General features: G+C 37.7%; 2 protein-coding genes across 13 annotated transcripts in view; one reads left to right on the forward strand and one right to left on the reverse strand.

Moving 5' to 3' along the window:
• Positions 1-18,538, reverse strand: part of HERC3 (HECT and RLD domain containing E3 ubiquitin protein ligase 3) — a 99,979-nt gene that overhangs the window by 10,017 nt on the left and 71,424 nt on the right. For all 12 annotated transcript variants that reach the window (XM_023528434.1, XM_023528430.1, XM_011356299.2 and 9 more), the window contains 2 exons: positions 15,537-15,603; positions 14,974-15,056 (listed from right to left, as the gene is read on the reverse strand). In XM_023528434.1, coding sequence (XP_023384202.1) covers positions 14,974-15,056; positions 15,537-15,603 — 150 coding nt within the window. The remainder of the gene's footprint in view (positions 1-14,973; positions 15,057-15,536; positions 15,604-18,538) is intronic.
• Positions 4,006-5,444, forward strand: NAP1L5 (nucleosome assembly protein 1 like 5). The gene has a single exon (XM_011356297.2). The coding sequence runs from the start codon at positions 4,749-4,751 to the stop codon at positions 5,304-5,306; it is 558 nt and encodes a 185-aa protein (XP_011354599.1). The 5' UTR covers positions 4,006-4,748; the 3' UTR covers positions 5,307-5,444.

Raw genomic sequence — 18,538 nt, forward strand, 5'->3', positions numbered from 1 at the left:
GCTCTATTCAGGCCTTCAACTGATCAGATGAGACCCACACACATCAGGAAGGGCAATCTGCTTTACTCAGTTTCCTTTACTCAGTTTCGAATGTTAATCTAATCCAGAGACGCCCTTGCAGACACACCCAGAGTGATGCATGACCAAATATTTAGGCACCTCATGGCCCAGTCACCATCACAGATGATTTTAGACTTAAAGTTGATGTAGGAATAGGTTAAGACTTTGGAGGATGTTGGAATGGGGTAAAGTACTTTAGAGGTGAGAAGGATATGAATTTGGGGGGCCAGAGGATGGAGTTTTATGGGTTGGATTGTGTCACCCTGAAATTCATATACTGAAGTCCTGACCCCCAATACCTTGGAAGGTGACCTTTTTTGGAGACAGGGTCTTACAGAGGTAATTAAGTTAAAATGAGGTTATTAGGATGGGTCCTAACTTGATATGACTGGTGTCCTTACAACAAGGGGAAATTTAGACACAGACATGCATAGAAGAAACACAATGAGAAGAGACATAAGGTGCAGACACTTACAAGCCAACAAGGGAGGCCTGGAACAGTTCCTTCCCTCACAGGCCTCAAAAAAAAAAACCTTACCAACACCCTGAATTTGGACTTCTAGCCCCCAGTACTATGAGACAAATTTCTGTTGTTTATGCCACTTAGTCTGTGGTACTTTGCTATAGCAGCCCTAACAAACTAATACATAGACTCTAATCTCTCATGTTAATTAGTATTGCTCTCAACACATTCTATTAATAATAATCATTATCAGTTATGGAGTGTTTTACTAAGTGCTGTTCATTACAAAAAGTTCTTGGATGTACACTATCTTGGTTAATATTCAAAACTACCCTTCAAGTAAATTTTATGGTATGAGAATTATGTCCCAATAAAAATAAATACATGAAAAAGACAACTTTTTGACGTTGATGTGATCATTACTCCAACTTCGGTACTGAATCTAAGACAAACAACTAGTATAAAGGCAGAGGCAGAAATTGAAGCCAGATGTCTGAGTACAGATCTATGCTCCCAACCATCTAACCAAAGTGCCCTCCTTTACCCCCTGCCTTACTTCTTTTCACTTCCAAAGTGACAGCTTCATAAGAAACTGTAATGTGCTAAGATAAACTCGATAACATGATATAGTTCATCTACACTATTCACAACTGTGTGTTTCTGCAGCCCCAGTTTACACTAGAGTCCATAAAACACACAAAATGAGACAACTCAGCAAGGTGACACAATTTTTAAACATAAATTTAAAAGAGGAGGTACTACATGCATGGCCTATGGTTTTTAGAAGTCTGAATCCAAACTCTAGTAAAAGTCGTTTTAAAACCTGTTGAACTAATTCAGAAATTTATACAGAAAGCCAAAGGAACTAGAAGAGCCAAAACAATTTTGAAAAAGAATAAAGTTAAGAGGACTCACATTACCTAATATCATGACTTTAAATATTATAAAGCTACGGTTACCAACTGTGGTATTGGTAAAAAGACAGACACATTAATCAATGCAACAGAATAGAGAACAGGCCCACATTCAATTAGCTTTTGACAAATATGCAAAAGCAATTCAGTGGAGAAAGGACAGTGCTTTCAATAAATGGTACTGGAGCAACAAAATATCCATACACAAAAAGTATATAGCCATACACCTCAAACCTATGTAAAAGTTAATTTACTATGGATCACAGTATAAATGTGAAACTTAAAATTATAAAACTTTGAGAAGAAAACATAGGAACAAATCTTTATAGCCTTGGATTTGGCAAAGATTTCTTGGACATGACACTAAAAACATAATCCATAAAAGAAAAATCAATAAAAGAAAAATTTATCAAAATTTTAAATTTCTGCTTTTTGAAGACGTTGTTACAAAAATGAAAAAACAAGCCACAGACAGGAAGAAAATGTTTACAAAACATCTCACAAACAATTTGTGTCCCGAATATTTAAAAACATTTAAAAATTAATAAAACCTCAATTCAGAAAACAGAGGAAAAGACTTAAGGATTATAGATGAATGACACATAAGCACACTGGAAGATACTGATTTTCAAACATTAAGGATACCATACACGGTTACTAGATGGGGGGCGGTGAGGACAGACAACAATAGCAAATGCTGGTGAAGATGTGGAACAACTGCAACTCTCATACATTGCTGGTGTGGAAGCGAAATGATACAGCCACTTTGCAAATCAGTGTGGAAGTTTCTTAAAAAGTTAAACCTACATTTACCACTTCTAGATATTTACCCAACGGAAAATTTACATTCACACAGAAACCTGTAGAGGTATGTTAATCACAGCATTATTTATCATCACAAAAAACTGGAAACGACTCAGATAGGGATATTACTCAGTTATAAAAAGGAACAAACTACTAATGTACACAATACCACAGATGTGAATGAAAAAGGCCATCCTCAAAAGGCTACATAGACATTCTATTAATATGATATTCTGGGGGCAGGCGGGGGGTGTGGTGGGGGGAGAGACAGAATTATAGAAATGGAAAACAGATCAGTGATCACCACGGTTGGCAGTAAGGAGAAAACCATGAGGGAATTTGGAGGGATGATGTTACTGTTCTCCATCTCAATTACTATAGTATTTACAAGGCTGTATTTGTCAAAGCACTCTAAAAAGGCTGAATTTTATTATACATGTTATATCAATAAAAGATTTAAATAAATAGCCTAGCTTAACACTACATTTCAAGATTTTTTTAAGTTGAGAACATAAAAATACTAAAAGATGAGCACAGCCTGGTTGTCTTGAGCAATTTAAGTTAGTCAAGTAGATTTGACTGAAAAAATTTTTTAAGTTTATCACACCTTCCATACTATGGGAGTTAGAGGACCTGGTTTCTGCCTGTTTCACCACTCTAGTGATAGATATAGTAATAGAATATTTATTTCACTTTATTTTTCTGCTTTTAAGTTCTCTATCTTTAAAATGAGATCAAGCATTCCTAACTTCAAGGTAGCTGCAGCCATCGAAAGATGATACATGGACTACATGGGTGGTATATGGAATATGTATAGTGTCAGCCAACTAAATATAGATATATTATTACATTAAATTCAGTCAGGGCTAAGACTGAAAGTTCAGCATGAACAATAAAACTCAGTCATCACAAATGGTAACAGGGAAGGAGAAAGTAAATTATCTAGAACAGAATTAAGAAATAATAGGAATCACAAGTACATAAAAAAAACTAGGGTTTGCTAATGGAAATATATTGGGTCTATTCTATATGATTACTTTCTCTGGAGAAGAGCACAAAGATGTTTTTTTCTAAAAGAGGATTATTACAGATTGCTTCTGCATATTAATGAATGAAATATTTTGTAAAAAAAAATCAAAACACTTATTAAGTGCTTGCAGTATGTCAGCACTGAGTGTTTTATATATCATAACTAATATTCATAAGAACTAAAAGATAGCACCAAATGTACTTTGGGGAATAATTTATTAACATTCATATGCTTGATGGAAAAGCTTCAGCAAGTCCCTATACAGTGAAAGAAAAGCACTGAAATCAGTAATGCTGAATTTGAAAACATTCTTGAGGAATTCTCAGCCCTATTACTGGTCTTCTATATTGAAAATATGTCCCCTCATCCTTATTCAAGAAGCTGTCGTTTTTTGTTTAATAAATAAGGTAAGGAACTAAAATATCTACTCACAAGAGTTCGCTATTCAAGATTGTTTTCAATGTTCTCAGATACAAATCATAAGCAAGACTCGCAGAGCAGATGATGAACTGTGGAGTGCCTTAGGGACAAGATCTTTGTGTACATGTGTGTCTGCGTGTCCCCAAAGAACCGCAATATTAAATACAATATATACTTCGTCTTCAATACATACTAAATAAAGCCTTGCCCTGGGCCTCAGGCGTTAGAGGGCCATGTTCTCGTTGGCCCTCTTCTAGCCTTATTCCTCCCCACAGGCCAGGGATTTTGAGGAACCTTCTAGAACACATTCCAGAATACCCGATGTCATGAGGTTTCCTACCCAAATAGCTCCAAAACTGATTCCAGGACCCATATTGCTGAATGATCTTGCCACCAGTATATATACCACTAGGCTAAGACATAGCTAAGGGCAGGGAGAGCAGAGGTGGGGGGCTTTTGGGTGGGCAGAAGGACATGCAAGCTGTCCTATCCACATACATGTACCCAGGTCTCAAAGAAGGTGATATGGAGTCAGTTCTCCCGTTTGTCCACTTTCTTGAAAGTAATCTGGAGAATGTGAGAGGTGATCAAAGCTGACTCCACACGAGTAAGCCAGAGATACCCTACCAAGGCAGACCAATGCCAGCTATAGGATGATACAGACAAAAGCCAAGACAGGTGTCTTGATAGATGTAAGGACCTGGGTGGTCCAAGCAGCTCCTGAAAAAGTGTCCCGGACACCTGCTGCCATTCCCGGCTCAGCTTTACAGCAAGGCAGGCAGGTGGGAAGACTTGGGGGAAGGTGTCTAAGAGGCGGGTTCTGACGTCAGCGGCGATGCCAGGGTAGCAACAGGAGGAAGCTGGCGCAATACGCGGGCACGACCATCAGCGGATCCTATCGCGCCAGTCCGGGACCCGAGCTGAAAGGGCGGGGCCATGGCCAACGTCACCGCCGCGGCCGACGTCACCGCCACTTGCCGCATCCGCAAGATTGCTCTGGTGCAGCTCAGGCGCAGGTCTCCGCCAGAGCTACCTAGACCTCTGCTGCTTCTCTACCATGGCCGACTCGGAGAACCAGGCACCTGCGGAGCCGAGCCAGGCGGCCGCGCCGGAGGCAGCAGCGACGGCGGAGGAGGTAATGGCGGAAGGCGGTGCGCAGCGGCGAGACCCTGACAGCGCAGCGGGCGACTCTGACAGCGCTGCCCGTCAGACAGCGGAGGAGCCCCAGACTCCTGCGGAGAATGCGCCAAAGCCTAAAAACGACTTTATCGAGAGCCTACCTAACTCGGTGAAATGCCGAGTCCTGGCCCTCAAAAAGCTGCAGAAGCGATGCGATAAGATAGAAGCCAAATTTGATAAGGAATTTCAGGCTCTGGAGAAAAAGTATAATGACATCTACAAGCCCTTACTCGCCAAGATCCAGGAGCTCACTGGTGAGATGGAGGGATGTGCATGGACCTTGGAGGGTGAGGAGGAGGGGGACGACGAGGAAGAGTATGAGGACGAAGAGGAGGGGGAGGACGACGAGGAAGGAGAGGAGGACACTGCGGCAGAGGCTGCGGCTGCCGAAGACGAGGGTCCCCACTCCGCGGTGCCCGATGACGCCAGGAAATAAGGGGGGGCAGAAAGTGGAGAGGAGAATGACGACGAAGAAAACTGATTTTTTTTTTTTTTTTGAATATTGGTGAACTTAAAAAGGCTCAGGTTTTGGACCAAAATACAATGTAAATCAATTCTGACATTCCTAAAAAAATAAATTGAAGCAATCGGAGATCCTGGCCAGACCATTTCAAATTTTCTTTTCATTTTGAACACAAATATATCAAAAGGTGTAGAAGAAAACGAGTTAAATTAAAAATGATTTTTTTCATGGTCTCTTCTGTGAGGACAGGAACCGAGGCTTATTAAGGGTGTTAAGTAGATGTGAAGTAAAGAATGTCACTTTAAAGCCCATTCATCACACTATCATCACACTACACACGGAACACCCAAGCCAAGACTGAACATGTTCTCAGTGCTTAATTCTTCGATTTCTTTAGTTCTGAAATTTTCCAGTGCAGAAAAAGTAGAACTCAAGAAAAAACTCATCTATAAGACTTTGCTTTTGTAACCCAGACATCAGCTTTACACTTCAGAGAAGAGTGATGGTATGGAGGAAGGCTGTGATGGAGATCATGACAGTACTGTTAATGAGGCCTGGAAAACTGCCACTTCAAATTCTAAAGAATGTTTGAATGCCTGAATGCAGAGAAACAACATGGTTCTGAAAAGGAGGGTGTATAACTTGTATAATATTGTCAACATATGTGTTCATTACTTACAGTCTCATGATTATGTGTTCTCTTGGTAGTGTCTATTTACAGAAGTGTTGAAAAAAACCCCAAATGTTTAAGTATTAAATCCCTTTACTAGCATTTTAGAAATCTTAATTTCTTAAAGAGATATAGACTGTAGCAGATTCTGTAAAGCATGTGTATCCGGTGTTATGTAGTTTGATCCTTGTGATGTCTTTTTGTCATGTAGCTTTTAGAATGTAGCTGTGAAAATTATCAGAACTCTTCACTGAAGCTAATGTTTGGAGAAAATACTTGAAGAACCAACCCAAATGTGTGTCCCTACCCCAGCTCAGAAGTAGAAAGGGTTTAAGTTTGTTTGTATTAGCTGTGCCTTCATTATTTTGCTATGTAAATGTGATATATTAAATATAAAATGGTGCAAAATCAAATTTTACTGCTTGAGGACAGACTGGCATATAGTTAAGGATTTTTAGGAAGGACACATTTAATGTAAAGACTTTTAGCTTCTTTGTGGGTTTTGAATATGTGTGATCCGGTGATGTATAAAGAAACAAGCATAAAATTGTTTACCACTGTGGTGTTAATAAAACAGTATTTTCGAAAAACAAAGGACTTGATACTGTGCCTGCCTGGAATCAAATCCCAGCTCTGGCTCCTATTAGCAATAAACTTTGGGCAATTCAGTTAATATATGTTCACTTTCTCCTCATATAAGGAGGAATAATACTCTCTTTCCTCACAGGTTATTATAGACAATAATGAGTTAATACACACAAAGCCCATAGAACAGTATCTGAAAGTGCTCAAGAAAGTTCAGTTATTATTACATGAAATATAGAGACACTGATTGGAAATTCAATCCTCATTCTCCCACAGTTACAAAAGGGTAGAAGATGGACATTATTATATTCTTAAGTTTACGATTCCTTATTGTCAGAAAAAGGACGGTAGCTTTTAATTCAGAAACACAGGAGATTCTGTAAACTGTCTTGGTTTTGGTTTCTTCAATATAAAATTAGGTTTAGACTTCCTCCCAGAAAGGATAAATGACTTTAATGTGACATTATGAATATGTAATAAAGGCTATTTCAACTTTGCATTTGGACATTCTGAATAAAGTAAAACTAATTTTAAAAAATATTAAAGCTGCCAAAGAATTTTTAAAACTTAGGTGCACTTTCTTCCATTTCCCTTAAATGTTAAAATTGCACAGTAGCAAAATTAGACTGCTTTACCTGAGGGAATGGAAGGCAGCTCTGACCTGTTGCTAATGGCATTAGTTTAGTAAAACCCTAAGGTAATATTAATTCTCCGTAGGGCCAGGCCAACCAAAAGAGAAAATCAAAGTAATATATAACATAGGAAGTCGATGGTTAAAAAGTCAGTGGTTATCTTAATCATATGATTATCTTAATAGAAGCAAAAACAAAACAAAAAAACAATAAAATTCAATATTCATTTCTTATCTCTAGGAATAAGATGTTGTCATTTAACATTTTTCTAGAGCCAGCAAAACAAAAGTGAATAACACATTAAGGGGCATAATTATTGGGTGAAATTTTTTCTTCAGACATGTGATTATATATAGAAAACCGAAAAGAATCAACTGAAATTACATTTAATAAGTTTGAGGAACTGACCAGTTACCAGATAAATACACAAAAACCAATAACTCTTTCTAGGCACTATTAATGATAAAAATATAGGGAAGAAGCTCTCACACAGTACAATAAGAAATCAAAATATTTATAAAAACTTTCTAATAAAAATATGTAAACATGTATACAAAGAAATGTAAAATGGGCCTTTGAATGGAAAGATTAAATATACAAAAGTGTCAGTTCTTTCCAAGTTAACTTTTAATTTATCACACTTCTAATCAAAACCCAAACTACAACTGGAACTTCATTACCCTAATGGTTACCTGTAAAAATAGCTAAGAAAACTAGCAATATGGAAACAATTTGGATTTTTACCTTAGAATATGGACTCGAAAAAATTTTTTTAAAGAAAATACATTAAATATTTAGCAATTACTGGACAGGGAAAGGCTAAGATTAAAGTGATATAAAACCAAAAAAACAATAATCAACAAACATAAAAACAAAAAATAATAAATTATAAAGATTTAAACATAACAAACACTCATTTTCAAAAGCAAACAACAGAGAACCTGCAATAAATATGGATGGCAAAGAGTTAACAGTCTTAATATAATAGAGTTAATACAAATTATGTGAAAATCATTTAGTCCCAATAGAGAATACATAAAGAACTACTTTAAAAAGAGGAAATACTGTAACCCTTGGGGCAGAAAGACCTGTCCTGACAGGGTGGTACTATGTGGACCAGGGCTCCAGGGAGGTCTGGAGTATATGCGTTCCCAGCTGTACGCTCTGGGCAGCAATTTTTCTTTCACTTGCACGACTTTAGCTATGTATAGGGTTTTCTAACTACCTGTCTTCATAACACTGTTGGCCAATTTTCCCAGGATACAGGCACATTTATCACAAAGTCAAGCGATTTCCACCATTTCCTAACTGGATTGATCTTTACCCTCTGTTTCCTGCAGTGCTTATCTGATCATTCCTCAGGCAGCCATAAAACTTGCATGTTAATGTCTAGCAGGATACCTTCCTTCCAAGGCAGGTCAAATACTATCATTCATCAACCATTTTTAATCTAAGCTCAAATTAGTAAGCAACGCACAAAATAACTGGCAGAAAGAAAGGCAATGTGCACACATTTAAACTCAGTCTCCAAGAGCATTCTGCAGAAAACTGCAGCGTACTGATGCTCACTGCCCAAGCAGGGCACAGCAGCACTCTCTGCCTAACAGTTTATACTCAGCGCATACACAGAAACATATGCACATGCTCACACGTATACACTTTTTTCGTATGGAGGTGAAATTCACAAAACATAACCACTTTAAATGAACAATGCAGTGGCATTTAGCACATTCACAATGTTATGCAACCATCGCTTCTAACTAATCCACATTTTTTAAACAAAAATATTTTAGAGGTAACCATCAGTAAAGTGGATCAGTGCTGTGTAGCATATGTAAAGCAACCAACATATGGAAGTAATACAATTTTGCAAATGAAATCAAATTTCTTTATAAAATTAGATATTTTTTAAAGAAAATAGTGTAAAAATTAGGTAAAATGGATACTCTCATACATTGATGTTAATGTATAAGCTGGTATAATTCATTAAAAAAATCAATTTAGCAAAAATATCTATCAACAGCTTCGAAATGATATACACTAATTCAATTTCACCGCTGGGGCCTTTCACTAAAAAGCAATTTTAAAGGCAAACAATGCTTTATAACTAAAGATGTTTCATACAGTCTTATTAAAAATGAAGAATAGACGAAAAAGAGAAATACAAAGAACATAGCAACAAGCCAAATACCTGAAAGTGAAAGACTAGAAAATACACATTCACATGGCAGACTGTGCAGCCATTAAGGGTATCCATGAGTGCTTTGAACTGTCTGGACCTAAGTTTAAAAATTCAGACATACAATTTTATCATAGTATTTTTTAACTATGCCAACTTTGTTTTTTAAAAAAATTACATAGTCTGTGTAAAAGAAAACAACAAACTCTTCAAAAGTCATGTTTCTTTGGTGGGCGGGGGTGTGTAAAAGACACCCTGGAGCCCTGTCTTGGCCTCTTACAGGCAGTGTGCTGATGCTCCTGGAGCACAAGCTCTCGCTCAGACTGCTTGGCTTTAAATTCTGGCTCTGTTCTTGAATCCTGGACTTCTGGCTGTGTAACCTTGAACAAGTGACTTATGCTTCTCTATGCCTCGGTTTTCTTCACCCATAAAGTGAAAAGGAATTCTAAGTACATGTGAAGTACTTAGACTAGTGCCTGATGCACATAAGCTCTCAAGAAATGTTACCAGCATTTAATTACCTGCTGTTCCTAATAATAGTCAGCGCAAATACAATGCAGATCTTAAAGATTACAACTTTCACAGACTGTATCTCAAGAGATCAACTGAAGTCTGTAAGCAGTCCAAACTTCAGTAAATCTTAAGGAACTACAGTATTTGTCACGTATGTGTTTTATACTCAGGTTTAGGTATCCTTTGGAGTACTTACCTTAAGCTTGGCATTTCTTATTGTGTGGTCTTTTTACTAATCTCTCCATCCTCTCCCCACCTCTTTTTTAATATAGGGGACATGAGAGAAGATATTGATTACATTTAACTTGATTGCATTAAATTGAGGCGAATTTGGGGAATCTAGAATGATATATGAGTTTTTCATTAATGGTAATAATGCCATGTTATAGAGTGTGAGAAATACTTAACCATGAGTAGCCATGTAATACAGTATTACCCAGATATGACTACCAGCTGTAGCAAGTTTTGGCTATGATGCAGCCACTAGCAATTACCCATGGGGTTCTTTTGCCTGAATGCTACAACTCATTTGACTCTCTGCAGCTCTTGTCCAGGGATAGAAAGTATTTTTAAGACCTAATGGAATATAACTAATTATGGATACAGAATTGGTACCCTTCTGTCATTTTCCTCCAGGGCAGTGGTGACAGTAAATATCTTACTATTAAATCAATGAAAATAGCTTCAATGCCAGCATATCTGTACATAGCTGCCAAGTTCAAAATCCAGCAGGTATTACTCTTATATTTCTTTCATTTAATTTTCTTAGACTGATCTAAGAAATACCCAAAAAGGACCCCTTGTGATGAGATTATGTGTGGCATATAACAACAGACAAAAGGAAAGGACAGCTGCAATGATTAATCTTTTACAATCATATACAATCTTTCTTACCAGGATCTCAACATGTTTTGCTGATAAGATTTCTGCTTTTTGCACCATAAAAAAAAAAAAAAAGTCACTCATGTCTTTTTAAGATTGTCCCTAAACAAGACAGCATTAGCAAGTAATGTGGCAGTAACCACACTAGGTTCTTGGAAGTCTGTCCAACAGGTAACTGTGTGATAGCAATAGGGTCTGCCTCCCGTCAACAAGTACAGAGGCATGTACAATAGTGCCTAAAGCAGTGTGGGTGAGGCCACTGGGTACTCAAAACAGTGCTTGTGGCCCAGAAAAGCCAAAACCTAACTTCACCCAACACAGAAGCTGTTCTATCCTTGAATCTCAAGGGAACTGGCAATAAAAATGGGAATCTCCCCCTCCACCTGACAATATTTAAAATTATGGCACTCTTTACTGTACTTGAAAACTTCTGAAGCCTTAAGAAAGCCATGGTAACAGTAATACAAGTAAAAGGATAATGTAGGTTTCCTTCTTTTACCCTCTTGAATTTATGTGCTGTCTTTCTTTTAAGGAACCTTTGTGTTGTCAGAATATCCTTATCAAATTTTTTTTTTCTGTAGGAGCAGCCCTGATGTCAACTAGGGGCAAGTAACTGCAAAGTAAGAGAAAAAGAACCCACATGCCTTTTAAATAAAGCATGTTCTCCTCACTCATTCGGAGCATCACTCATGGGGTTCAGTAATGTCCCTGAGGGAGTATGTGTCAGCAACAAATATAAACAGTGGAGAAAGGAAAAGAGAAGGTGGAGAAAGGAAAAGAGAAGGTGAAAAAAGGAAGTGTGCCACAGACTCACTCACTTCTAACATGCTACTCTTTTGCTTACAAACCAACGATGGCTTCTTATTACTTGCTGAATGAAGTCTGAACTTCTCTAATTTTCAGATTCTACAATCTAATTCCCAGCTAAGCAACTATGGATTCGACATTAAAATGAAGCTTCTCTCAGCAATGTCCCCTATCCACGCTCACACCCCACTCACTCACTACTCACTGTCCTCTGCAGAAATAACAAGACTCAGCCATCACTTTACAGAGAACCTTTCACTGTTATTACGTCCTCTTCTCTACTTTCTAATATTCAAATCTTAGTATGCTTCCCAGCTCTCTCCCGTATCTCTACTCCCAGATGCTTCTGTCCAAGTTGATTTTTCTGAACTCCTTCAGATTCAACCACTCAACTGTGTCTTCATATTTCATTTATGGCTGCAAATGAGAGCAGCTTATTGCTCTAAACAAATTGTGTTATAGTTCAGTATTCGTACATAGTTTGCCTCTCAACTATTGAGTCAATTTAATTACTGATTCAAAGAAATGTTTATGGAATAAGGGGAGACAGTGAGAGTGGAAGGGAAAGAGAGAAACAGAAAGAGAAAAACTCAACCCAGAGAGAACAAAAAATGCAGAGACAAAAAATACTCTAAGAGAAATAATTTTATAAAGTTATAGAAAGAGTTTTGTCCCAACAACTGTCTCAACTGCAGACTACATCACACACACACTGCCAATGCCTACACTAGATCATTCTTTTCTCCCAACCAGTGTATCAATCAAAGCTTCTAACAAATGGTGCACTCGTTATTTTATCTGAAATGATGCAAAAGCCCAAACATTTTTTGAAAGACTAAATGCTCTATAATGTATCACATACATACATACGTATATATGTTATAAACTGAACATCAGAACTTGGATAGAAGAGAAATCATCTGTGCTGACAAATCCACTTTCTGATTTGTCATAAATTTCTCAATTCTAAAAACATTACCAGATTGTACGGAATAATACACCTGTTCTTATTTTTTTTAAAGTAAATCATATGCTGTTAATAAAGTACCAATGTTACATAAAGAAACAACAGTGCTGTTAGTGCCAAGAGATTTTTATCAAGTAAGAGTTTTGATTGAAACAACTACTTGAGTCAAGAATAGCCTCTATATTATGTTCCTAGAGCCAAGATAATTTCACCATCTGAAGCCATTTTTGTTGGGTATGTGGCAACTTCTGCACAATTTCACTTAATTCTGGTATTCTAGTCACACTTTCTCCAAAGCTAAGGCTTCCTAGATAGTCTGAAAGGTTTACGTGACAAAAAAGTTACTATTACATTAGACCATGTTGGCATCTGTCTTTAAGAATGTAAAAGGGTGGAAAAGGAAGTCTGTCAGTTTTTCTATTGTTCCTATTTTCAAAAGGGAAGGTTTATGGGAGGAAGTCAAGGCAGATCGCTCAGACAAAGTAAATTTCATAGGATCTCTGCTTGCATCTTTGCAATTATTTCCAGTAGGAAGCCAACTAAAGCCTAGAGCGAACTGGTTTTAATTTCCCAACATGCTTAAAAACAGCATCCAGCTTCTCTACATCTGTACCTTTTACCACAGCTTAAATGAAGGCTTGCTTTCTTCTGTGAAGGCTTCCCTCACTCATAACCCTCCCATCTCTCTCCAAAGTCTTACCACTTCTTTATGCCAAGGGCTTTAACTCCAGCCAATGTGCTAATGATCCCTAAATCTTCAAGAGTCTACCTTCTATTCTGATATATATAGCTCCTCTAAGAATGCACATTTTTCCTGTCCTTGTTTTTTATTTCACCACTTCTTTCTTTATGCTTCTTGTTGTAAGAGACTCAAATTCACTGATTGAGGCTGGCATAAGTAACTTAATAAAATATTCATATAAGGCTTCTCTCTTGAAATGCATGCAAGTTTTTATCTCTAAATATCACCTGGGTATCACATAGACATGTCAAAATCAACATATCCAAAATGGAACTCTTTCCCTTCCACCCTGCTCTACAGAATCTGCACCCTGTTAGTCAGTTGTACAAATCAGAAACCTCAGAATTGTTGTCATTACATGCCTCTCTAGTGCCATCCATATATAATCAGACACAAGCTCCTGGTGAATACACAACAAACAGGTAGATGACTCCATACGCCCGCTACCTTCATTCTGATTCTCGCCACACTTTACCTGAGCTACCTGTAAGTACTCATTGTCCTTTATCATGTGAATATCATGTGTTGATAGGGTAGAGTCTAGTGTGTGGATGGAGGGTGGGTGCAATAGCATCAGGTTGTCAAGACCTTAAATGGGATCTGGACTGAGATGTGGCTGACCAATTTTGGAAAGATAACCGGTGGCCATATGGAAATAGACCACGTGTAGGGGTCCCATGAGGAGGCTGTTGAGGTAGCTCAGGTAAAGTGTGGCGAGAACCAGAATGAAGGTAGTGGGGGTACAGAGTCAACTACCTGTTGGTTGTGTTTTCCACATGTACATTCTTCGATATCCAGTGAAAACATTGTAGCTTCTCCCCCTGGTTCCATGACACTTGGCCAATTACTCTATCACATGTATTATAATCTAATGCAGTGATTCACTTAACATTGACCTTTCCAAATTAATCTTGAATTCTTAATCTTGAATTCTTGAATGCCTATGTGCCAGGCATGTTATGTTATCCAATAACATGCCTGGCACATAGCATTCAGTGTTTGTAAGCTGAATTAATATGCAGATTGCCAGCCACCTCACTTTTAATACAAAAGTAAACAAAAATAATTTTTTTTTCCCTCTAAAAGAGATAACACAGACATGGTAAATCATCCTGAAAAATCAGATGTACTTAAATTACTTTTCATGAGGCAGAAGAATAATTTAATTAAAATCTATATTGCAAATTCTTCAGCAGTAAAACAACAGCAATAGTAAGCATCTTTTTAACATTCATTTATTCAACACATACTTTTGGAGTATTTTTGTGCCAGGCACTCTGCTGGATATCAGAAACCATGTGCTAGATGCTGGGAGCTCATTCACTCTAAAATGTTTTCCTACAAATGATCTCACTTTAATCTTACAACCATCCCAGGAGGTAGGCAGGGCAGTTATTACAACCCCCATTTCGCAGATGAGAAAGTTTATATGATTTGCTCAGGGTCAAAGCCAGTAAGATGGAGATCTAGAATTAAAACAGTTATCTTCTGAATTCAAGTTCAATGCTTCCTCTACTATTAAAAATCATTAAAATCTGCAAATTCTTACTCTATTTCCCTTAATTCCTCTGCAGAAAGGACTAAAATTTAACTTCAGTTGTGGTCTTAAAAGTACAGAGAAATAAGGTAGCAACATCTGCAACAGTCCAAGGTCAGGACTAACCTGTTGTCCTTGCACACAGTCACTTTGTCTCCCCCAGGTATCAGCTTCTTCTGTTCAATCACTCCATAGCTTTCTCGACAAATCTATAGTTAAGGGGGAAAAAAGAAATGTTTCAATTTTGTTTACCACTTAACTTTTCAGAACCCAAATAACAGAGAAGTTTTAAGAACAAATGTTGCTTAATAACTACTTATTACCATATAAAATTTTTGGGAGAAGAAAGAGAATCTAGTCAAAAAACACTGGCACCTTAAAAGAGCTCTTTGAAGACTCAGAGCTGCCACTAAATGCAGTCAAAGAGAAAATCATAAGAACACCAGAAAAGGAATATGTGTATCAGCAGTAAAGAGAATTAATGCTTCAGTAATTTTCTCAGTGCATAGATTAATCATTCATTCATATACTCAACACACTTACTGAATTAAGACACTATGACTAAAATAATTTGGTTCAGAGAAGTCCCTGAATTTATTCTTTGATTTGGAGAAAAAATAACGTGAATTCTGACATAGGCATAAGAAAAGAGACAGCTGCAATCATGAGTAAACTGTGGAGATCCATACCGTAAAGTTGAGGCAGAAAGTCTCCTCTATATCTTCCCCAGGGTAATCTAAAAGTTCTTGAAGACTCCTAATCCAAGAACAATGGAGAAAGGAAAAGAGGCAAATCAGATATGGCAATGGTGTTTCTATCTCAGACACATGTCCAGATTGTCTGCAAGGGAAAACTATGAAAGAAGATGAACATAAATCCAGAGTGACAGAAAATTATGTTAGCTATATCTTGAAAAGATTTTTGACAGTAGACCTGTAAGACACTCATTAATTAGTCTCTTTTCCTACTGACAAATATTACTGGATTTATGAAGACGTTCAGATGGATTTACATCTGACTCACTTGTATTCTTTTAACCTTGTTACTGCTTGGAATTATATATGAGGAGATGGTACCACAGAGATCCTACAGACTGGCTTCATCCATATGCACTAGAAGAATGATCTTTCCATCATTAAAAAAGAAGTTACAGAATCTCCTCATCCGCTTAAGAATCTTAATGGCTTACTTGTTAGTTCAAGAAGCTCTCTATATGGCAAAGACACACTATTATCTGTCAAACTAAAGCACATTGAAACATGTTTAAGAAGAGTATGTTTATTCCAATAACAGTCATATTTTAGCTCTCGAGAGAATACATTGTTGTAGCTAGACCTCCTGCGTACTCTCTTCTTTGCTAAGCTCTGAGTCTGGCATTTTCACCAAAAGTTGTCCAGAAAGAAAATTCTTGGTGTGAAATTTAAATTCATGACCAGTAAAACGGCCAAAATCATTACTTGAAATATATGGTTCTCAGACAGGCTAGTAAATAGAGCACAGTTCTGTTACTCTCTAGCTTTCTCTTTCAGTTAACCAAAAAATTAACCCTGCCTGGGTCTCCTCTGCCATTTTTTTACATTCCTTCTAAATTTTCTCTTCCTCTTTCTGTGGCCTCATCCCTCCCATCTTTTTGGGGTTCTTAGTAATGGTGTCCTATACTAGTGGTGTGACAATCTCATTTCCAGAGGGTACCTTAGAGACTACTCTTCTCTATCTCCATCCTAAAAGCTGTACTCTGTAAAAAAAAAAAAGAAAAAAGAAAAGTTCTTTCCTGATAAAGCCAAAAGGATTACACTGTTTACAGAAAGCCAAGGATATGGTGTCTTTTTATATACTTGATCTTATGCTACCTAAAATCAATACAGAGAAACTTGGAATAAAGGATTTTTAATAGCCAGAAAGAAAATGACATAAAAACATGGCTCCACTACTTTGAAAAACTGTCTGGCAGTTCCTCAAAAGGCTAAACATAGAGCTGCTACACGATCCAGTAATTCCACTCATAGGTATGTAACCAACAGGAATGAAAACTTATGTATACACAAAAACTTACACAAGAATGTCCATACAGCATTATCCGTAATAGCCAAAAAGTAGAAACAAGCCAAATGTCTATCAACTAATGAATGGATAAACATAATGTAGTATATCCATCCATACAAAAGAATATTTGGCTATAAAAAGAAATAAAATACTAATATGAGTTACAACATGGATGAACCTTGAAAACATACTGTGTGAAAGAAGCCAGACACAAAGGACCATATATTGTATAATTCCATTTATATGAAATAACCAGAATAGGAAAGCCTGTAGAGACAGAAAGTAGATTCGCAGTTGCCTAGGGCTTGTGGGATAAGGAGATTGCGGGGAACGACTAAGGACCACCAGGTTTCTTTTTCAGGTGATAAAAATGTTCCAAAATTGTGGTGATGGCTGCACAACTCTGTAAATAAACTAAATGTCACTGAATTATATACTCTAAGTGGGTGAATTGTATTTGAACTATATAACTCAAACTAATATTTTTAAGGCTCTGGGAGATGACAGAAAAATAGATACACTGTTCTCTGCTCCTAGTTCCTGGCACACAGCTCCTAAAACCCTTGTATATTCCAAAGTGGTAAGAGCACTAGGAGCATCCTGGATGTGGGCTGGTCATAAGACCAAGCTGTGATTAGGAGCTTGGAATTTTCAGTCCCACCCCCCACTTTCTAGAGAGGAAAGAGGGGCTAGAAATGGAGGTAATAATTGATCACACCTATGTGAGGAAACCTCCATAAAACCCCAATAGTAGGGAGTTCAGAAAGCTTCTGGGTTGGTGAACATATCCACACACTGAGAAGGTGATGCACCCCAAATGCACAGGGACAGAAGCTCCTGCATTCAGGACCCTTCCAGACCTCGCCCTATTCATCTGACTCTTCATCTGTATACTTTATCATATCTTTTAATAAACTGGTAAACACGTTTCCCTGAGTTCTGTGAGTTGCTCTAGCAAATTAATCAAATCTGAGGAGGGGATTGTGGGACCCTCTGATTTGTAGCCAAATCGAAGAGAAGTTGTAGATAATCTGGGGACCTAGTACTTGTGACGGGAATCTGAAGAGAGGTGATAACAGTCTTGTGGGGTCAAGCCCTTAAACTATGGGATCTGACACTATCTCCAGGTAGACAGCGTCAGAATTGAGTTAAACTATAGGATACCCACCCGGTGTCATGAAGAATTGCTTGGTGGTGTGGATGAAAAACCCGTACTTCTGGTGGTGACCAGAAGTGTTGTGTGATAACAATGTGAGAGTAAAGGAGACACACAGAAAAGAGAAGCACAGAAAGAGGGGAAAAAATGTACTTTTTTAAAATACAGGCCCCTTTTTCAATATTTTCTCGCCCTGCATTTCTGGACCATGACAGATCTCGAAGTCCTTATTTTTTGTTCAGAATAAGGAAAACAGAGATTAATTTGTATTCCTGGGCAGCTATGACTTCCCTTTTCTTTTTTTTCCTTCTGCCCTTAGAGTGACGGACTCTAAGCGAGTAGCTCTGGAGCTATGCCTTAAAACAGCATACATGATAGAGTCTAATCATATGGTTCGATAAACTCAAATGTACACATGTGGTGTTTGCAACCTTTAATCCCTGTGCCAGGGGCAGCCAGAGCAGTTCCCCATACCAATCTATCTTTTAGCTT

Source organism: Pteropus vampyrus, unplaced genomic scaffold (assembly GCF_000151845.1).
Source record: "Pteropus vampyrus isolate Shadow unplaced genomic scaffold, Pvam_2.0 Scaffold25, whole genome shotgun sequence".
Lineage (NCBI taxonomy): Eukaryota > Metazoa > Chordata > Mammalia > Chiroptera > Pteropodidae > Pteropus > Pteropus vampyrus.

Bases quoted from the DNA above. Each gene is read 5' to 3' on its own strand.
- NAP1L5 (XM_011356297.2), top strand. From the start codon at position 4,749: ATGGCCGACTCGGAGAACCAGGCACCTGCGGAGCCGAGCCAGGCGGCC.